A 23295-nucleotide genomic window follows, 5' to 3' on the forward strand; every position below is an offset into this window, starting at 1 on the left:
AGACTATAAGTCAATTATTAGGGACAAAGGCAACATTCGCCGAATCTCTCGGTAGATACTATAGTAGGGATACCTCTAGTAGTTTAGCCTCGCGAGCGAGACGGAGGAGTAGATAGATAAGAGGCGGAAGCGAGGGGGGTTATAGATAGGGTAGTCATTAGGGTAGGCCTATAATACTAGCGTACCCCTAACAAGGGAAATTTAAGACGATAACTAGGAGGAAAAGACAGGCGGGAAGGAGGAGGGGTTTTCACTAATACGGTTTCCCCTCTATATATACAAAAACAAGATAGCATAGCTATATAGGCCAAAGGGCACTATAACAGCTTAATAAAATATCTATCTATCTATCTATAATTCTAATGATATAATAGATAAAGTAGACAGAGTCTTAATCCTTAGGTATGTCTTCTTCCTCTATAGGGCACTAGTTTCTTAGATAAGTAAGAAGCAAAAGTCTATAGTAACATCTATAATAGAGGCTGAATATAGACCTATAAATGTATATACGAAGTAGTCCTAATTCCTAGCCTTACTACTAAGAGAAATGGATTGTCTAGAGTTAGTAGGAGACTGTTCCTATCAGCTAAGAATTACTAGAAACTAGGAGACTATATCAAATTTGAGACTAGTCTAATTAAGAGGTAATAATTAAGCTACCCTTACTCTAGTAAAAGATGTATATATTTATAACAAGTCGAAGTATATTGACCTTGCCTATAACGCTATTAGGAAACTTTAGTAGAGGAGGCTTATTACTATTAAGTACACCCTAACCTCTAAGATAGTTATAGACGGGTTTATAAAACTAAAGACTAGTCTATACTTCTAGAGGTTTAAAAGCTAGCTTAACCTATTATAAAAAGGTCTGAGTACTATTAATAGAGAGTGATATCTCGCGCAAAAAAACGCTTATCGATCTCTACGCCAAAACAAGACACATTCGAAAGCTCTTATCAAGGCCATTCTAACGATATATAAAGTAGGCCACTACCCCTAGGACTAAGGGAGTTATACCTCATTCAATCTGGACAGCTTAAAGCTCTCTTCACCCTGTTTCTTCAGCTCTAAACGCCGCGGAGGTGCCTAGCTACATTAGGCAACTCCTAGGCAATAGTAGCCTAGGCTACGGCACTAACGGCGCCTACGGCCCTATAGGCAAAGCCCCCCTAAGACAACTAGCAGTAACTTATAGAGGACGTAAAAAGTATAGAAACTAACGATTAGCTCCCTTACCGGTCTCTATAGGTAATGATCACTTAGCTACGCACGGCGCTTATACCGTCGTATTACCGAGGGCAATAAGAAATAAGGACGACGTCCTAGGCGATTAGTAAGGCCACCCGGAATCAACACCCCTATAGCTAGGCATCGGTCGCGGTATCGATACTAGGCCCCCGCCTAACGCACGATATAGTTACGATCCGTATTGTAGCAAAGGAAGACTAGGCCGAAGTTGCGAAGCTATCGAATAAGGAGCTCGCCTAACGAATTAACTAACTAGGGGTAGTCGTAGTGAACTAATAGTCTAACGGTACTCTATAGATCTATACTAGCTCTACTACTACTAGGAGGTACCTAGAGGCATAGCTATAGTAGGCATCTAAGGTTGCGGTATTAGCGAAGGTCTTAACGAAACAATTTACGATCCTAGTCTACGATATACCTAAGGAGTTTGACCTAACTAACTAGGGTCACCTACGCGCTCTCTAAGAGGACAACCCGGTCACTCTTAACTCTCTAATCTAGAAGGCGACTTGGCTCTATAGGAAATGGCTAGAAGGCAAGAAGGCCTCGGCGCTAATAGTATAGCTATAAGACGCGAAAGCGGCGGATCTAGCGATAGAACAAGGCCTAGTCTAGTAATATAGCCTTAAGATAGTAGAAAAGTACTCCTTATCCTTTCGTATCCTCTAATGCTTCAAATGCTAACAGTATAGATACCAAACCTACACGTGTACAAACAAGTAGGCCTGCTCGAACTATATAGGAGACTATATGTCTAGGGACTATATATCGACTACGAGACGGTACGCGAACTGTCCGGGGTACTACCTATCGTATAGTACGGAATGCCTATAGCGGAAACTAGCGAAAAACAAGGCAATCACAAACAGAACCGTCGCCCTAAGATTCTACGGCGACCGTAAGGCTAGCCTATACCGGAACTAAATAGCGGCGGTCGGGTATAAGCGCCCTAGGGCCGAGAACGATATAAAGGATACGTAACCTAGGGCGTACGGGAGGCCACGTACTCTACTAGCTACGGCGAGGGAATCTAACTAGGCCCGGCTCCCCTTTAGTATATAGCCGATAGGCGTAGACTAGGACGTATAGGGCAGTAGGATATAGGACGATATAGAGGAAATGATTGTCGATGCCGATAACTAGCCTCGATACGCTTAGCATTATCTAGTATAACGTTAACTATAGCAAGGATATAGTCTAGAACCATTTCCTATACGAGGCGGACCCGCGCGTCCACTACGTCCTTATAATCTAGGAGCTATAGATTAATCCGTACTATAAGAGACTAACGACCTATAAGTCACTAGGCTATACGACATACCTACGAGGCGACGGCAGACCCCGTACGTGCTTCTATATTAGTAAGGACATACTAGAATCCGACTGGGAGGTAGTGTACTACGTAGACGAAGAAGGCGGGGGCGATATTACCTCCCTCTACGTAGGTAGCACCTAGATACACAACCTATATATACAACCGCTAGCCTCGAGGTCTAGCCGCGACCTAGGGGTCTACAGACACCTAGACAGTACGCTTAAGAGACAAGGGTGCCACATCGTAGTAGGAGACTTTAACATATACTACCCTTCCTAGGAAAGCCTTATATAGCCGCACCCTATAGCCGACGAAGTACTCGACTTAATAGCGAGCAACGTAATTGCCCTTAATACCCCGAAGGACCTAGGCACCTAGAAGAGAGGGGGACTCTAAGGCACGATCGACCTCTCCTAGATCTTAGATAGCTACTACTATACGGTAACCTACTATAGGATCGAACATAAACTCGAGGCGTCGTTAGACCACATACTAGTTAGGACCTCTATTACGACATAGATATAACGTATACTAGCGAGAACCCCTAAGCCAAACTAGGGAAAGGCCTACTAGGCTAATATCTAGGCGTACCTCGATAACTCTAAGAGGCTAGTCTAGATCGCGTAGTAGTAATACAACAGTAAAGACGAGATAGACGAAGTAGTCTAGGGGTTAATAGACGAAATAAGAAAAGCGACCTTACTTTACGTTCCGCTTACCTAACTAACGATATAGTCTAAACTATACTAGACGCCGGAGTATACTACGGTAGTAAGAGAAGTAAGGAGAGCCCGCCGGGTATAGACGAGTAGCTATAGCGAGGAGGCCTAGAACGTATATAGAGAGGCATACTAACAGAAGAAAGCTATAATACGAAGGGAGAAAGTAGTCGGCTAGAGGGCTATAGTAGAAGAAATCGCCGGTAAGCTAGAGAGGATATAGAAGCTAGCGAAATAGGCCCGACAGGACCCTATATAGGGCCCCTCCTTCTCTATCCTAGCGCTACAATCGCCTAGTAGCCCGGTTAGCGACCCCGAGGCCAAGGCGCGTCTACTAGCTAGCAAGTTCTTCCCGCCCCTAGTCGAGGCTAATCTAAGCGACATAAACAGCTCTACTCCCCTAGCCCCTAGTATCGCGGTCTAATAGGAGGTGTCCGAGGGAGAAGTTGCCGCTATACTAAGGAAGTTACCGGCGAAGAAAGCCCCGGGGCCGGATAGGATCCTAAACGAGCTACTAAAGAAGTGTAGAGATCAACTAGCCCTAGTAGTTATAGCGATCTTTAACGCCTACCTATAGACCGGGTACTACCCGATAGCTTTTAAATAATCGACGACAGTGGTCCTACGTAAGCCGTAGAAGGAAGACTATACGTAGGTGAAGTCGTACCGCCTAATTGCGCTCCTTAATACTCTTAGGAAGGCGCTTAAGAAGCTAGTTATAACGAGACTCTCCGAGGCGGTAGAGGAACACTCCCTACTCCCGGACACCTAGATAGGTACGCGCTTATAGCGATCGACGCTATCCGCGATAGAACTTATTACCTCTTAGGTAAAGGCTATCTAGTATAAGAATAGGGACAAGGTAGCTTCCTTACTTAGCCTAGACATATCGGGAGCCTTCGACTACGTGTTATACCCGTAGCTACTCTATATCCTAAGCTCGAAGGGACTCCCTAAGTAGCTTATTAACTTCGTACGGTCCTACCTCTAAAACCGTAGTACGTCGATCCTAGTCGGCTAGTATAGAAGCCTATTTCAAGTAGTCTATACTAGAATCCCGTAAGGCTTAACGCTAGTACCTATTCTGTTCCTCTTCTTTATAGCGACGCTACTCCTAGCCCTAGAATCCTAGAACACCGCTACGAGCGGCTTCGTAGACGATATAAACATCCTAGCGTAGTCTTCCACGACTAAGGAGAACTGTAGGCTACTAGAAGAGAAGCACAAGATCTACGAGGACTAGGCTAGGAGGTACGGGGCTCGGTTTGCCCTAGAAAAGTACAATCTAATACACTTTACGCGCCGGCTACGGTTCTACAATATACAAGCTTCTATCTAGATATAGGGGTACACGACTAACCCGGTAAATCAGCTTAGGATCCTCGGACTATAGGTAGACCCGGCGCTACGGTAGAGGAAGTACGTATAGGCAATATTACGGAAAGCTAAACAGAATATAGCATTATACTAGAGGCTTACTACGTCTATATAGAGGGCGGACTTCCGGTAGTTACGACTTCTATATACGGCTATTATACGGCCAGTCCTTACCTATAGTAGCCAAGTGTAGTCCTTAGACGAGAGGGCCTACCTATCGAAGGGACTCGTCGCGCCGCTAGCGAAGATCCAAAACTAATGCCTAAGGAAGGTCACCGGGGTATATAAGTAGATACTAACGAGGATACTTAAGTACGAGACCGCTATACCGCCGATCGACCTATATATCTAGGGACTACGGACCTCCTACTTAGGCAAGTCGGCATAGTACCTAGTATAGAAGGTCATCGCTAGTACAGTCGTAAGGGCCCGCGAATTAGTACTAGCGTATAGGGGCATTCGACCCGGAAACGAGCCGAACTACCGGGTAAGGGACGAACAGCTAGTAATATAATAGGAAGGTAAGAAATCGTTTGTAGAGTAACTATAGAAAGAGAGGTGGAACAACTAGGTTGTAGGGTATAGTAGACGCCCTTAGCTAGCGGGACAATCTAAGGAATAGTTAGCTACAAAATCCGCGGTCAAGCACCCCCCGAAGCTTATCTACTACCGCCTTACGAGGGTATAGAGTAGTATAGCAACCTAACTACGAAGCGAACACATCGGCCTCTAGGGGTACCTATTATAGAGGAAGGTTCTAGGATACACGAATACTAGCTGCCCCTACGGCTATCGCTCCTAGAACGTACGGCACGTACTCCTCGTCTATCCGAGGTAGTCGCTAGGAAGGGGGGAGTAGATAGTAAAGGCGAGGAACCGGACGATTAGGGCACTTCTTAACAACGCTAAGGACCTGCGGCGCATTACGAACTAGATACTAGAGAAGGGCTAGCTAGAACAGTACCGCCTAGTAGGAGTAGTATAGGAAGAGAGGACACGACGTAGCGCGACGAGACCGGCTAGGAGCGGGGGCTAACGGGGTAGTGACATAGACTACGTACGTTTAGAGGGAAAGCTAAACTAGACAAGGAGTAGTCGGGGGCGGGAAGGGTTTTCACCTATTCGGGTTTCCCTTTATACATAACAATAGATATATACCTATATAGGCCGGATAGGGTCCTAGAACAGGGGAATAACAAATCTATCTATCTATTAATAGAGAGTGAGCAGACTGTAACCTCTTATACGAGATAAGTAGGAGTATTAAGATTTAGTATCTTAAAGGGAGTCAACAATTAGGAAGTGATCTAGTAGCCTAAGGCATCTATAATAACTTAGCTTATAGGGAGATACCTTCTCTCTCCTTTAGCTTAGTTAGACATCTAATATAATCAATATATTAGTTCCTAATATATTGCTATATACTCGTACTATTAGTAAGTTCAAGATTAATGTCTTACTCTACTCCGCTACTATTAATCCGTACCTATTTAACAAAGTTAATTATATATAACGTGCTTTACTACTAAGCGGGCTATACTACCGAGCGGGCCACTTTCGCTAAGAATTGTACCACTTCTACAGATATAGCTATATAACTACTGATAGCTTAACTAGGCAGAAGCGACTCTTTCGGGTACTAGGACGAGGACCATTCAATCGATAGCCCTTATCAAGACGAGCAATCTACTCAAGCAGTAGCGACCCGCCTGCGCTGGCGGCGGCGCAATTGTGATACAAAAAAAAACCCCAAAACCGAGGTCCCCTTCCCCTGAAGGCAGACCCTAGAATTGCGGAGTTGCGGAGGACAACTGCCCAATTAGGAAGCGCGACCCCGAACAACAGCGAAGGATGGCAACCAACGAGAGCCATAGCCTTGCGAACATTCTGCACCAAGAGTCAAACCGGGGAACAAACCAAGAAAAAACCCAGGACACAAGCCAAGGCCCACTATACAGAAAGCAGAGGCCAACGACAAACAACACAGCGTGGACGACCCTATATACGGAGGCGGAGAACTTACTAGGGGATGACGAACACCCAGCCCGGGCATATAAGAACACCATAGCACAGCTACTAGGAGCGCTAAAAGCGCTATCATACCAAATCCCGAAGACAATCCAACAAGTAACACAGAAGGCAGCCCAGAAACCAACTACATGGGCAACAGTAGCAGCAGGCAAGAATCAACCCCCTCCGAAGGAAAGTAAGGCGGTACGCCTATACATTACTGATCCGGCGGAGAAACAAGAAATCGCAGCCCTAACAAGCAAGGAGATTGTCGACAGAATCGGCCAAAAGGAGGTAGTTGGGGCGAGGGTAGAAGCAACAGGCGTAGTAAGACTCTTTACCGCACAAGAGTCTGATAGACGAAAGCTGGAGACCTATAAGGAGTGGACTACTAAAGTCGCGAAGTCGGCACGAGTCTCCCACCAACAGTATACCGTCATCGCCCACGGGGTCCCTAGGACATTCAAGGTCGAAGACCTTCCCCACCTCCAAGTACAGAACCAGAACACCTCCCCAGGAGTACGACTAACGAAGGCGGCATGGCTGCACAAGACAGTAGACCGAGAAAAGACGCATTCATCGCTTATTATTTGGGTAGAGACAGCGGAACAAGCTAACCAGATATTAGACAATGGGCTATTCTGGAACTGCGAGAGAATGGACACGGAGATCCATCAGAGCAGCCACAGGGTACTACAATGCTTCCAATGCCAACAGTACGGTCACATAGCCTCAAAATGCGGGGAGAAGACCCCAAGGTGTCCTCACTGCGCAGGCCCACACCAGGGAAGGGAATGCCCAAAAAAGGAGAGCAGGTGCGCATGCTGCGGCAGAAGGCACCCAGCGTATTCAAGCCAATGCCCGGCTAGAATAGCAGCACAAGAACGAGCGAGACAAGCAAGGATCTCTACACCAGCTAGGTACCCCCAACGACAACAGGAGGGACCTACCGTGTACAAGGGCTTCGAGCCGAGCAAAAGGAAGAGGGCAGAAGAGACGAACAAGGGAACCCAACCGCAAACGCATCCACCTCCCGGTCGGCCTCGACACCTTAACCGGGCAGCCAACGAACTAGGCCAAATGCGAATCTTTGGGGCGCCCCAGCGGCCCCAGGGCCAGCCGGACAGCGAGATACAGGCTCAGGAGACACAGCAGGTCAGCACGGAAATGGACCTCACGGATAACGAATGATACTATACGACGACATCACTATCGTACAGTACAACGTAAACAAAAGTAGGGACAAGGTCCAGCGCCACTTTCTACAAGAGCTAGACCCGCTACGGCACCACGTTATTGCGGTACAGGAACCATGGATCAACCCCTACGTAGGACTCCCAGCCACTTGTAATGACCGGAGATACCACACCGTAATCGCGGGCCAACGAGGCGTCAACCCGAGGACATGTATATACGTAAGCAAGACTATAGACCTTGAGTCGTGGAAGGTTATACTACCGCAGCAGGGCAACCTAGGAGACATAACATCAATCCAGATCGACACGACACAAGGCCCTATCCAGATCCATAACGTTTACAACCCGCCACCGCGGGGTCGGACGAGTAGGGAACTAGGAACCCTCGCCCACCTAGAGCGGACCCTAAGCCAAGACACGAAGCAAGTACTCCTCGGCGACTTCAACCTCCACCACCCACAGTGGGGACTCGAATTCACTCCCCCGCACGCATTTCTAGGGGGGAAGCTACTGGACATAACCGCACGCTACGGAATGGCCTTAGTAACACCAAAGGGAACAGAGACGTGGAAGGCCCGTACTAGTGCAAGCACGATCGACCTATGCTTTCTATCACGAGAACTTGAAGAGAGACTAGTCCAATGCCGACCGAACTACGCGCTAGAAGCCTCCTCAGACCATATCCCTATCCAAACGACGCTAGGGGTGAAGGCGATAGAGGAGCCAGCAAACGAACCACGCCGTAACTGGAAGAAGGCACGCTGGGACGACATAAGAGGCTTCCTAATAGCGAACCTACCACAGCATAGAGAACTCGAGACGACAGCTCAGCTAGATCAAGCAGCGGAACAGATTACCTCGGTCATATGGCAAGCAGCGGAACAATACACGCCGTTACTCCGGCCCTCAACGCAGCAGAAGGCCTTCTGGACCCCTGAATGCTCTACGAAGGTAAGGGAGGCTAGAAGGGCAAGGCGACAGTGGACGAAGGAGCACACCCAAGAGACGTGGGAGCAATACTGCCACGCGACACAAGAGAAGAAGGCACAGATAAGACGCGATAAGCTGCAGGACTGGAGAGCGACGATCGGGCTCGTTACAGAAAACCCGGAACAGATGTGGAGACTTGCTAAATGGGCACGACTACCTGAAGAGCAACAAGCCCCTCACTTCCCCCCAATCGTAGACCGCGAAGGGATTGCCCAGGCTACGCCCCGGGGCAAGGCAAAAGCGTTAGCCGACCATTTCTTTTCGACGCAAGTAGAGGCAGACCTTACGGACATCGACCCGAGCACATACCCGGAACCCCTGGACATGGATTGGGCGGTTAGCCCTAACACAGTAACAGGAGTCATAAGTAAGCTAAAGGGACGAAAAGCCCCAGGCCCAGACAGGATACCAAACGTACTGCTAAAAGAGTGTAGAGAAGAGATCGCGCCGAGCCTTGCAAACCTATTTACCGCGTGCCTACGGCTAGGGTATCACCCGAAGCCGTACAGAGAGTCTATGACAGTAGTGCTACGCAAGCCACAGAAGGAAGACTATACTCAGCCCAAGTCGTACAGACCAATAGCACTTCTAAATACGATAGGGAAGGTCCTAGAAAAGATAGTAGCCCAGAGACTTACGCAGCTTGCCGAGGACAACCACGTACTCCCAGCAACACAGATGGGGGGAAGAAGCCAGCGATCGACACTAACAGCAATGGAGCTAATTACGGAGCAAATCCAGACCCTCTGGCACTACGGCAGGAACCGAGCGGCGTCCTTACTATCCCTCGACATCGCAGGGGCCTTCGACAACGTCTCACACCAAAGGCTAATACATATCCTACAGCAGAAAGGCATCCCCCAGTGGGCAACGTCGTTCGTCTTCTCCTTTCTCCAGGAACGGACGACATACCTAGTCCTAGGAAGGTACACGTCCGACCCGGTGAAGGCAGAGACTGGAATACCTCAGGGATCTACTCTCTCCCCTATCCTGTTTCTAATATTTATGTCGGATCTAATCCCCCTACTCACCTCTCCGCAAACCTCAGCATCGGGGTTCGTAGACGATACAAACATCCTAGCCTGGTCAGACTCGACAGAAGAGAACTGTCGCCTCCTTGAAGATAGGCACAAGAAATGCGAGGAGTGGGCAAAGAAGCATGGTGCCCGGTTCGCCCCTGAAAAGTACCAACTTATACACTTCAGTAAAGCGAGAACACACCATAATATGAAGGCGGCGGTAAGAATCCAAGGCTACGAGACCAAGCCATCAGCGGAGCTACGAGTACTAGGGATCTGGCTCGACCCGAAGCTAAGCTGGAATGTACAGATTAAGAAAGCCCAGAGTCGAGCGCAAGTCAATGAAGCCTCGATAAAGAGGCTTACGGCATCTACATGGGGAGCAACATTCGACAAGGCAAGAGTAATGTATAAGGCGATCGTCAGACCAGCTATGTTGTACGGGGCACAGATTTGGGGAACAGGAGGCGCAGGCAAGCCGATCCCGAAACGGATAGAGCAACCCCTAAACAGGACACAGGCAGGCAACCTACGTAGGGTACTAGGCGCATACAAGACAACGTCAACAAGCACGGTAGAAATGGAGACAGGAATACCACCAATCGGCCAGTACATCCGGGGAATGAGAATTCAATACGCGGCAAAGACGACAGGTTACCTAGCACAAACCACGATCCAGGAGGCAAAGAATAAGATAGAAAGCCGCTACCGGAGAGGGGCAGGATATAGGACAAGCCAAAAAGAGGATGACCTTACGACCTTTACGGCCGTACAGACAAGCACCGAATGGCTAGCACGAAAGGAGGAGGAGCGTAGGACTCGCCAGGCCGGCGGGAGCAAGGCTAAGACCCAAAACCTAGCGGAACAGATAGCGAGCTGCCTATGGGAGCAGGACTGGAAAAGGAAGCCCCCTAAGACAACAGGCCCGATAGCGCTCCGAGCCTTCCAGAGACACAATTACCAGCTATATAGGGACCTGACAAGGGCCGAAGCAAGCATAGCGATCCAAATCAGGTCCGAACACATTGGATTAAGGGCCTACCTGTTCAGAAGACGCGCACTAGACATCTATAGCCCAGCCTGCCAGTGTGGCTACCCATCGCAAAACCCAGAACATATGCTACTACGATGCCCGCAGTGGGCGAGAGGCAGGGGAAATTGGAGGCACCAAGCGGGAAGGAGAGACTACAAGTCAATTATTAGGGACAAAGGCAACATTCGCCGAATCTCTCGGTGGATACTACAGCAGGGATACCTCCAGCAGTTTAGCCTCGCGAGCGAGACGGAGGAGTGGATAGACAAGAGGCGGAAGCGAGGGGGGTTGCAGATAGGGTAGTCATCAGGGCAGGCCCATGACACTAGCGTACCCCTAACAAGGGAAATTTAAGACGACAACGAGGAGGAAAAGACAGGCGGGAAGGAGGAGGGGTTTTCACCAACACGGTTTCCCCTCTATATATACAAAAACAAGATAGCATAGCTGCATAGGCCAAAGGGCACTACAACAGCTTAATGAAATATCTATCTATCTATATAACTACTATTATAGCGTATATTGTCTTTAAACGAGGCCAAACTGACCTTAGCTATCTAGGCTACGAAACGCGACGCGAAAATCACGAATCGACTTACTATAAAGGTATACGACGCGTCTCGAACTATACTAGGGTATCGATTGAATAGACGACCTCCTCGGAGTAACTACGAGCCCAATTCGAAGAAGCTTATAGAGCTAGAAGAGAGGGTGATACTTAAGTACATACTCGAGCTAGATCTTAGAGATTTCCCGCTATTAAAGGCTTGTATACGAGTAATAGCCGATTTATTACTATAAGAGAAGGGTCTTAAGCCCGCTAGTCTTAATTAGATAGACAGGTTTGTTAGGCGGTATTATAAGCTAAAGGTCCGTATAACACGTAGATCTAATCGTTAGCGAGTCCTAATAGAAGATTTAGACGCTATCGAGAAGTAGTTCTTACTTATACGTAATATAAAGGAGAAGTATAGTATCCTTAACTAGGACACCTATAACTTAGACGAGATAGGGTTTATAATAGGTGTTATTACGTCTTAGAGCGTCGTTACGGGTTCCGAAAGGTATAGTAGAAAGAGGAAGGTTGTTTAATAGGGTAATAGAGAATAGGTAATAGTGATTAATATTAAATAGGTACGAGTTACGTAGTAGTAGAAGACGGCGGATTATACAAAAGACGAAGAAGGACCTAATAGGATAGCGTGTATCTATATATAGTATCGCTAGTGTTAGTATAGGTAGATACTAGGTGTCCGGATGTTTGCTAGCCTATAGGCTAGTAAACCCTAGTTACGTGATCTAGTTATATAACATATATACACCTATATACTTGACCTACGGCCTATATCTTCTTAATAATTAAGACTATCTATATAGACGGAATAGCGCTCCTACCCTACGTCATCCTTATAGACAAATAGTATATTAGTACCTAGTACTTAGACGGCAACTTGGGTCTAGACTAGACAATCGGGCTAATAGAGAACGGCTAGACTAATAATAAGTACGGTATACGGTAGCTAGAGCATTTCTAGAAGTATACTATAGCTCGTACGACTAGGGTATAGAGACTACTTATTATTAATAGCTACGAGAGCTATAACTCGAAGGCATTCTAGAATCTATATAAGAAATATAAGATCTTAGCCCTATATATACTATCGTACGCCTCGTACTTACTCTAGCTATTAGATATAGGTTACTATTCGCCTTTAAAGAAGGTATATAGTACTTAGCTCTCGGGCTTAGTACGTTAGCGTATTACTTATATCGATAAAGTAGAGTTCCTACGCGCCTTCCGGGTAGCCTATAACGCTATATTTAGATAGGAGAACATCCTATCGAGCTTTAGAGGCGCTAGTTTGGTTCTATTCAATCTATAGGTAGTAATAGATAAGCTTAATGTCAAGCTACGTACGCTAACCCCTCTAGCTCCAGACTCTACCCCTTAGGAGTCGAAGATACTACGAACTATAAAAGAATTCGACTCTTAATCGATACTAGTAACGAACAAAATACGTGCCCGGGTAGGTTTATCGCTAAACTCGTTATAGGAAGGGGTGTATTAGCTTATAAAAGGGAGTAGAGAGATAGCGTATTAGATAGCTCTTATATAAAGCAAGATTAGTAAGCTACGTAAGTCTAACGAGGCCCTTATATAGCGGAAAGTACGAAAGCGTAAGTACATTTAGTCTAGAGGGTCTCTAACCTTTAATAAGGCGTCGCAATTAATACCTCTAGAGGATACTAGGAGGTAGGAGGTGAGTAGAGAGTCGCTAGATAGTGTTCGGCTAGTACTAAGGCTACGACGCTATAAGCGATATAGTAAGTCGGGTCATAACGTACGTACCTAGTAAGTAGACTTACTAGATAGCGAAGAACCTAAAGAGGAATTGTCCTCCTAGTAACGATTCTATAGGATGTTATCGTATTACGATATCGTCGTAATTAAAGTAGAAGTAGTATAGTTCTTAGTAAAAGTAGCCCGCTCGGTAGTATAGCCCGCTCGGTAGTAAAGTACGTTAGTATTATTAATAGTATTGTAATATACGAAAAGTAACTAGCTTACCCGACTTATTCTTAGACCCTTAGGGATTAAAGATAGTAGGTATATATTTAATAGCTCGCTTAAAATGACGCTAAAAAGAGAGCCTAAGGCTATATTAATACGTACCCGCTACTTAGCTTTAATCTACGCGGTCTAATTTAGGAGGTAGGTTAAGCCCTTTAAGTATAGAATGTAGGCGTCGACCGCTATCTAATATTCCTAATCCTAACCCTTATCGCCTAACCTCGCAAGGTGTTGTACGCAATCTAGAGTGCTTGCAGATTGCAGGTTGGACTCGAAGCTCAATCGAATCAGAGATCCGGTCAAAATTTAGGGTCTAGTTCTTAGACTTAGAGAGATCTGGCGCAGCACGAGTAGCCGAGGGTGGTGTCCGATGGTGGTGTCCCTAGACATTGGGATCTGGAACACCTCGTGCGGCTCCAACGCGAGCCCGTGTGTTGCTTAGCAAGATGTGACAGAGCTCACCGCACACTGGATGTAACGTGCACATGTTTCAGTGCTTCCGTCTCAGCATGCAAGTACTCGCAGTCTCAGGCGCTCCCAACCATGTGCTTGTCGCGGCACTGGTGCCTTCACATATCACAAAAGACGGATGTCTCGGATGGCCCGTAGCAACCATCGCGCTTTGTGCGCATGTGCGGTACTGGACTCTTGCTGGATTGTTCTTGAAGGCTATATGCATTCTTCGACCATGCATCAGAGTGCTATGCGAGACATGCATTGTTGGGGCGGTCTCCAGGGCGAGGATAAATGGGGACCATTTCCTGCGCCTACTCATTGTGTGGGACACGGGACCACTATCTAGCATGTGCCAAAACTATAGGTGGGACTGTACCTACTGCTTCGCTACGAACGACTGTTACATAAGGTGCGCTTACGGTCAACAGCAGAACGCAGTTTGTGCCAAACGAGGCGAGCCTTTCCCGCTACCTCAGGGCGCTCAAGTAAGCTGCCAACAGTGCTGCAGGCAAAACGCCCCCCAAATTACTACCCAGGTTCGACACACACCAGCTGCTGCCGATCTTCCTCATTCGCGTTGTCGGGTAGACTTCATGAGCCACCTAGGAACAGCTCAGAAGAGCATAAGACACCGCCAACGTCCACAATGCACTTCACAGGCTCGCCAAGAGGCCCTCTGGGAAGCTGCAGCAGCAAGTCTGCCAGACCCACGCCACCGATTGGCATGCTATGAGGATCGGCGGCGTCAGCTGTTCCAGAGTGTTGAGCAGCAAGCATCGCACAGCACTGCGACTGGGGCGACAAACAACACTTCGCATGCGGCGTGGACGAGCGCATGGGACGAACTCAGAAAAACACTTCAGGCTCCCTGAGACACTGCGTAGCTTCTAACGACAGACTTCAGAGCAGGAATGGGCAATCGACAGCACTTTTGTCAGTTGGGTACAAAGTAAATGTGTTTCTAGTGTCAGTAGAATGCCTCGAGCAGGTATGATACATACTTTGGATGTCCTCATTGGGAAACTTCATACAAGGCGTCCAATATCGTGTCATGGCTTGCATTTGCGAACTGCTGCGCGTGACTTTCTCTCTCTCTCTCTCTCTCTCTCTCTTTCTCCATGTGAATCAGTCAACGGTGTACGATGTCCGAGACTGTGCAGAAGGGCATCGCTAGAATGCTCGGAAGAGCTCGGACCACCACGCTAAGATAAGGTTGCCTCCGATAACCTGGAGCATCATCAAACACAACTGGGCTCGACACATCCATTGTTGTTTCCATCCCACTTCAACCCAGACACTTCACCTCAACACAGGCTCAACATGGACGCCTCACGCGCCATCAACGCGCTCGCACCGTTTGTCGCGCTTGCCAAATCAGCAACAGCACCAAGAGCCGCCGCCGGCCTCATCACACAGGCAACTTCAGCACAGAACACATATGTTTTCGCCGAACTATTACAACAGCCGAACATCAAAGCCCTTGCAGGCAATGAGCAACATGGCAGCTCATACGAGCTCCTCAAGTGCTTCGCATGGGGTACTTGGGAGACATACAAAGGTCCGTCATCGCACTCACGACCCCATCCTTCCTGACCGCAGACTGACCCTCAACAGCAACACCAGGACTTCCCGAGCTGTCAGATGCCCAAGCCCTCAAACTCCGCCAACTGTCCATACTCACCATCGCATCGCAACAGTCTTCAGCCACCTCAAGGACCTCCAACCTAAGCTACCAGTCCCTCTGCACCCGACTCGACCTCACCTCCTCCGTCGACCTCGAGCACCTCATCACCCAAGCAATGTACAGCGACCTCATCACCGGAACTCTCAATCCGGCCTCTCAGACCGTCGTTATCACCTCCGTAGCACCCCTCCGCGACCTCGCTCCAGGCAGCGTCCAGTCCATGATCTCCGAGCTGGCAGCATGGTCTGGACGCTGCGACTGGGTGCTCGCCGAGCTTGAAGCAGAGATCAAGAAGGTCAAAGCAGACGCCGAGAGACGTGCGAAGCGGGAGTCAAGAACCGAGAAACAGATCAAGGCCGTGACGGATGCGGGTGAGCAGGGCTCGACAATGTCTCTGGGTGGTTCTGGGGCAAGCAGGAGTGGTCACAATACTCGAGGTGCGAAGAAGGATGATGACGAGGAAGACGGCGACATGATGGACTTGGATGATGGCAAGGTCACTGGCGCCGTGAAGAAGGGCGGTAAGAATATCCTGCAGCGTCTCACAAGAGGGAGCAGTGGGAAGAGCTGAGGCGTTGGAGAGGAGGAATGAGTACGGAAATGTAGCCGCGCTGCCACTTGAGCATGCACTGGAGGCTGCCAAAGGTGGAGCACAAACAGAGCGAACTTGCGTCAGGCACAGTGTAAAGCCTAGCACCAGCTATGGCGAGCAAGTAAAGCCTGCTGGAGGAACGTGGTATAGCTCACACATGCATCATGAGGTTGAGTGATGATGCCTGGAGACATGGTCGTAGGGCACGTCACGATCTGGTCGAGCCTTGATTCGCTGGATCCAATGCAAACCACAAACATATCTGTACGATACAGGCTACATCGGCTATCAAAATCTAAGAGCGCGCACGTACATCAACAGCGTCATCGTCGACATTTATGGGCCCTTCATGCCAAAGTCCTGTCCACTCTTGCTCTGATCTCTGCAAGTCCGACACTCGCACTCCGGACAATGACAATGCCCTTCACTTCTCCACTCTGGATGACTCTCACAAACCCGGGCGCGATCTCCTTATCAAGCAGCGTCAAGCACCGATCCACTTCATCCCTGCTGATTGGATTTCTCAGACTTTGCTGCAGTTGTTGCGTTATCGCCGGCATGCTCAGACTGCATCGTTCTTTGGTGCCTACCAGCAGCGACAGCACTCTCGCAACGTCGTCAAGTCGATGTAAAGCCGACTTTCGTTCCAATTGCTCTTTCGTGGGTCCGGACGCAAGACCGGAGGACAGGTTCTGCTTGGCTAGGATGCGATCTAGAAGTGCTGTGCCTCGTGTTTGCGCTGCTTTCACGGATTTGATCGCCGCTACTTCCTCTGACGACGGCTTCGGTGCTTCGGCTCTTGCTGCTGCTACGCCTGCTTTGAGGTCTGCCAGTCGTTGTTGCCCGCGGGCGAAGATGGGTGCTGCCTTTGCTGTGGCTTCGTTTTGTGTGATTTCGAGCAGTGGTAGTTGATCTAGGAACACGGATGCTGTCCGGTTTTCCTTTGGCACGCTGTGCTGCCATGTATACCATGATTTCTGCAATGCATCCTCGAACTTCCGGTTGAGCTCATCTTCATCGATGTAACTTGATGATCGCTTCAAGGCTCGGCCTTGAGCTTCGGTCCGCACGAGGCAGATTCCTGCACGTCCGAAATCTTGTAGCGTGAAGCTGCGCTGCTTCTGGTCCGACACGGCCAAGATTCGCTGTACATCCTCCAACTTCACGGCTCGTTTTTTCCAATGCTTCGATAGAGATGGCAAAAGTGTTCCAAGTTCGACTGGCGAAGCGCTACCATGATGCGAATAGTACAGATGAAGTGATTTGAGGAAAGAGGAATAAAGATCTTCAAGCTTCTCGAGCTCGACCGGGAAGCTCAAATCTAGGTCGCGTTTCTCGTGCTTCGGTGTGTCTGGAGGCGTTTCGTATGAGAGCTTCTGCTGCGTGAGCGCGCAAGGAATCGCTCGTGCATTCGCGTCGAGCTTCAGGTTGTCGAACAGCGCTGCGGCGCCTCGGGTAGATGTTTGTGCTGGCGAGGGAGGCGCTACGTTCTTGATGCGCTTATTCCGTGGTGTAGACATTACATTCGACGAGATGTCGTTTGCAGAAGTGGAAGCCTTGGAGCTGACGATGATCTCGTCTTCATCGTCTTCCGTGTCAATGGCGCGTTTCCTCTTGTTCTGTGCTGTGGTTGCGACCTTCGCCGCCGGCGCTGGAGGAGGCGTCTGGTCGCGTCCATGTTGTGTCTTCCGCTTTTTCACATCGCTGTCGACTGTGTTCGCCTTCCCGATACTCCCAAAACTCTTGATGCCCCTCTGAGCCTTGGTCGGTCGACTTTGTTTACTGGCGGTTTCCACCACAGCAACGGCCTTGCGCTTGCGTTGTACTGGCATGTTCGAGGTATGTGATATGTCGCGAGGTATGATAGAGGCGGTATGATTATTTATCGAGTAATGCGACGATGTTGTAGAGAGATGTTGGTTGCAGTACTGTGTAAACACGGTATCGCGCAGAAGTGGCTGGTCAAGACGCGAAGCGGACGGCGCGTAGTAGCGTGTTTCTCATGCTGCAAGCTCTTTGCATGCAGACCCACCCACCCCACCTCGGCACTCTTCCTTCCTCGCACAACACATCATTCACTCTTAACATCATCGTGGCATTACCAATGCTCTACCCTACTTGACACTGTCCAGTACGCAACCTCCGTGTCGAGGCAAAACCTATGCGGCAGGTAATACGTTCCTATGCGGTAGGTAAGCTTTACACACAAATCTATTAACTTTAGCCTTAATTGTCTCGATAGTTTAGACTCCAAATTAAATATTTATAAAGAGCATTAATAATAAAATTATAAGACCTCGTACCCTATACCTTCTAAGCCCCTTTTAGAGGGTTATAGGGGTAATATAGTTGTTATCCTTAAGTACTACTTACTAGGTGTCGCGATCTAAGCGTATATATAGGTAATAGCCTATTATTAAAACTTAAGGCTATATACGCTAAGAATTAGGTAGCTAATTAGTTACCTATAGCCTCTTTAAGAGCAATACTTATCTATTCGAGATAGATATATATAATAAAGAGTCTACTTTTAAAATACTCTATATAAGCCTATATAATAACTTCCTATACTTCTAACGTAGTAGTTATAAGCCCGACTAGCGCTTACTAATACTCGCTACGATAAGGAAGCCCTAAAGTAGATTTTATATCGTTATAAAACACTATTATAACTAGTATAGTAGTACCCTATAGGCCTAGTAAACCCGCGTAGAGCTTTTCCTAGCCTCTAATCTCTATCTATAGTTATAGCTACTACTAAAAACGGAGTAACTAGTACCCTACCGTTAAGTACCGTAGTTCTAAAGAGCTATAACTAATAGGATAAATCCGACTATTAGCTAGAGCTCTACGTAGAGTCTCTAAATATCTAGAAGTATATAGACCCTTACTAACTAAGTAACGACCTAATAGAGCCTACTTACTTAACGTTTAAGGAAATCTAAGAAGCGTATACGGTAGGAGACGCTATAGCGAGAGACCTTATTAAGCTATAGTGAATAGATAGATAGAGATAGATTTGTTATTCCCCTATTCTAGGACCCTATTCGGCCTATATAGGTATATATCTATTGTTATATATAAAGGGAAACCCGAATAGGTGAAAACCCTTCCCGCCCCCGACTCCTCCTTATCTAGATTAGCTTTCCCTCTAAACGTACGTAGTCTATATTACTACCCCGTTAGCCCCCGCTCCTAGCCGGTCTCGTCGCGCTACGCCGTATCCTCTCTTCCTATACTACTCCTACTAGGCGGTACTATTCTAGCCAGCCCTTCTCTAGTATCTAGTTTGTAATACGCCGTAGATCCTTAACGTTATTAAGAAGTACCCTAATCGTCCGGTTCCTCGCCTTTACTATCTACTCCCCTCTTCCTAGCGACTACCTCGGATAGACGAGGAGTACGTACCGTACATTCTAGGAGTAATAGCCGTAGGGATAGCTAGTATTCGTATATTCTAGAACCTTCCTCTATAATAGGTACCCCTAGAGGCCGATATATTCGCTTCGTAGTTAGGTTACTATACTACTCTATACCCTCGTAAGGCGGTAGTAGATAAGCTTCGGGGGGTACTTAACCGTGGATTTTATAGCTAACTATTCCTTAGGTTATCCCGCTAGCTAAGGGCATCTACTATACCCTATAACCTAGTTGTTCTACCTCTCTTTCTATAGTTGCTCTATAAGCGATTTCTTACCCTCCTATTATAGTACTAGCTATTCGTCCCTTACCTAGTAGTTCGGCTCGTTTCCGGGTCGGATACCCTTATACGCTAGTACTAATTCGCGGGCCCTTACGACTATACTAGCGATGACCTTCTATACTAGGTACTATACCGACTTGCCTTAGTAGGAGGTCCGTAGTCCCTAGATATATAGGTCGATCGGCGGTATAGTAGTCTCGTACTTAAGCATCTTCGTTAGTATCGACTTATATACCCTAGTGACCTTCCTTAGGCATTAGTTTTAGATCTTCGCTAACGGCGCGACGAGTCCCTTTAATTAGTAGGCCCTCTCGCCTAAGGACTATACTTAGCTACTATAGGTAAGGACTGGCCGTATAATAGCCGTATATAGAAGTCGTAACTACCGAAAGTCCGCCCTCTATATAGACGTAGTAAGCCTCTAGTATAATGCTATATTCTGTTTAGCTTTCCGTAATACTACCTATATATACTTCCTCTACCGTAGCGCCGGGTCTACCTATAGTCCGAGGATCCTAAGCTAGTTTACCGGGTTAGTCGTATACCCCTATATCTAGATAGAAGCTTATATATTATAGAACCGTAGCCGGCGCGTAAAGTGTATTAGATTGTACTTTTCTAGGGTAAACCGAGCCCTATATCTCCTAGCCTAGCCCTTATAGATCTTATACTTCTCTTCTAGTAGCCTATAGTCCTCCTTAGTCGAGGACGACTACGCTAGGATGTTCGTATTGTCTACGAAGCCGCTCGTAGCGGTATTCTAGGGTTCTAGGGCTAGGAGTAGCGTCGCTATAAAGAAGAGGAATAGGATAGGTACTAGCGTTAAGCCTTACGGAATTATAGTATAGACTACTTAAAATAGACTTTTATACTAACCGACTAGGATCGACGTACTACGGTTTTAGAGGTAGGACCGTACGAAGTTAATAAGCTACTTAGGGAGTCCTTTCGACCTTAGGATATAGAGTAGCCGCGGGTATAACACGTAGTCGAAGGCTCCCGATATATCTAGGCTAAGTAAGGATACTACCTTGTCCCTATTCCTATACTAGATAGCCTTTACCTAAGAGGTTATAAGTTCTATTACGGATAGCGTCGATCGCTATAGGCGCGTACCTATCTAGGTATCCGGGAGTAGGGAGTACTCCTCTACCGCCTCGGAGAGTCTCGTTATAACTAGCTTCTTAAGCGCCTTCCTAAGAGTATTAAGGAGCGTAATTAGGCGGTACGACTTCACCTACGTATAGTCTTCCTTCTACGGCTTACGTAGGACTACTGTCGTCGATTGTTTAAAAGCTATCGGGTAGTATCCGGTCTATAGGTAGGCGTTAACGTTCGCTATAACTACTAGGGCTAGTTGATCTCTATACTTCTTTAGTAGCTCGTTTAGGATCCTATCCGGCCCCGGGGCTTTCTTTACCGGTAACTTCCTAAGTATAGCGGTAATATCTCCCTCGGATATATCCTATTAGACCGTAATACTAGAGGCTAGGGGAGTATAGCTATATATATCGCTTAGATTAGCCTTGTTACGGCCGCTCCGTAAGTAAAGGATTCGAATCTGATTATATAACTCCTAATCACGTGACCCGGATGACTAAGCTCGGCCCGATACCGACGCCCGACACCTTAGCCTTTAAGTATAGGCCTTGTTCTTAGACTCTCTTCTCTCTTTAGCTATCGACTTCGTTAATACTATACCCTTATACTCTCGTACTATAGTCTCGTAACACTTCGATAGCTTATATTAAGGACGCTACTATATTTAGTACCGCTTAAGACTCTAGAAATCGCGACATTACGACTCCTCGAAATTCCCAACTCGTACTAGCGCAAAAGTAGCGTAGTGCTCTCTCTTTCTCCCTAGATTAAGACGCTAAGAAGGCGTATTACTATATTATAGCTAGGCTATAGGGCACCGGTTACCCTAGGGGCGGCGGCGGCGCGAATACTTAACGTATCGAGCGCCGCGCGCGACTAACTCTTAACTTAGAACTTTTTACGCAATCCGATTAGTACACCTAGTCCGACGACACCGTCCTACTAGATCCCTTTACTAAGTACGCTAATAAGGAACGCGCGGTTCTCGATAGGCTTCGAGAAGAGGAGGAAGGAGAGGATGCCTAACCCGAAATTATAGATACTTTTGACCTCGTAGTATTACTCTACGAGGGCGATATTATAAACCACCTCGATAAGAATAGGTCAACCGACAATACTCGTAAGGACTTTGCTATTAACTATATAGACGACCGCGGTCGTACCGGGATATACCGTATCCTACTCGACTAACTACGGTTACTTAACGCGACTTAGTTTTATAACTACGTCTAGAACTAACTAGAGGCAATTGCCTACGCCCTTTATAAACTCGAGGCTAATTACCGCTAAGCTATCCTAAATAGGGCGGCGCTATATTAAGCTAATAAGCTAAAAAAGAAGAAGTTCGAGGAAGTATATACCGAACTATAATATACGGAAAAGTATAAGTAGGAATATAAGTAGGACCTAGAATAAGCTAATAAGGACCTTATAAAGGCTAACTAGGACGTTACTAAGTATAGGAAGCAGGCTAATAACTAGTGTAGCTCTACTAAGAGAGCTGAAAAGGAGGTCGATATATTTAAAGTCAAAGTCGCTAAACTAGAAATACTCGTACCGGACGACTCCGCCCCTACGGCTACCGACGTAGTAGGGCTATAGTAGACTATCGCTACGCTTAAACAGGATCTCGAGGAAGCTAAGCGTAGCCGTACTACCGAGAAACCTAAGGAGCGTAGCGCCCGCTCCCTCTCCGAGTCACGACGTCGACGCGGCGATAAACTAGCTAAATAGTACGCCGAATAACCCGCTACGAAGCCTACGCGGAAGTAACGTAAGGAGCGATTCGCTAATAACTCCTCCGACCCCAATTCCTCCGACTCGTCCTTAGACTCTAATTCCGATTTCAAAGAGCGTCCGCGCCGTAAGAGTAAGGGTAAGGATAAGAGATTAAGAAAGAGATAAGAGACCGTTATTGTCGACGACGACGACGACTTCGAGATTATAGATAGTAGCGTAGATATCGTACGCTATGACCGAACTATAGTAGAAGACTTTAAGACAAGTTCCCGTATCAAAGTACCTAAGCCTAAATTCTTAGGAGAGAATATAGGTAGTAAAGACTCGCCGATACTTAATAAGTAGACTACTTAACTCGGTAATAAGCTTGCCGCTTCTATCTTTAAGGACGTACTATCCGCCCTACGTTTCGTATAAGAAACTACTATAGGGTTAGTATACTCTATACTCCGTAACTATATTCCCTAGAAGATCGTCTTCTCTAAGGTTCCCTCCGCGAGCCGGCTATTTAAGAGCGTAAAGAAATGCCTACGTTTCCTA

General features: G+C 47.3%; 3 protein-coding genes across 3 annotated transcripts; 2 read left to right on the forward strand and 1 right to left on the reverse strand.

Moving 5' to 3' along the window:
- Nucleotides 1–14282: 14282 nt before the first annotated feature.
- CLAFUR5_04654 (uncharacterized protein) lies at nucleotides 14283–14807 on the forward strand (the record flags this gene model as incomplete). The annotated part of the gene is made up of 1 exon (XM_047903802.1): nucleotides 14283–14807. One exon carries the CDS (start codon nucleotides 14283–14285, stop codon nucleotides 14805–14807), a length of 525 nt encoding a protein of 174 aa, XP_047761409.1.
- A 448-nt stretch (nucleotides 14808–15255) lies between these two features.
- CLAFUR5_04655 (COP9 signalosome complex subunit 7a) lies at nucleotides 15256–16190 on the forward strand (the record flags this gene model as incomplete). Its single annotated transcript, XM_047903803.1, has 2 exons — nucleotides 15256–15493; nucleotides 15550–16190. 2 exons carry the CDS (start codon nucleotides 15256–15258, stop codon nucleotides 16188–16190), a joined length of 879 nt encoding a protein of 292 aa, XP_047761408.1.
- A 368-nt stretch (nucleotides 16191–16558) lies between these two features.
- On the reverse strand, nucleotides 16559–18043 carry CLAFUR5_04656 (uncharacterized protein; the record flags this gene model as incomplete). Its single annotated transcript, XM_047903804.1, has 1 exon — nucleotides 16559–18043. One exon carries the CDS (start codon nucleotides 18041–18043, stop codon nucleotides 16559–16561), a length of 1485 nt encoding a protein of 494 aa, XP_047761518.1.
- Nucleotides 18044–23295: the final 5252 nt, after the last annotated feature.

The sequence above is a fragment of the Fulvia fulva genome, chromosome 4, assembly GCF_020509005.1.
Source record: "Fulvia fulva chromosome 4, complete sequence".
NCBI classification, from domain to species: Eukaryota; Fungi; Ascomycota; class Dothideomycetes; order Mycosphaerellales; family Mycosphaerellaceae; genus Fulvia; species Fulvia fulva.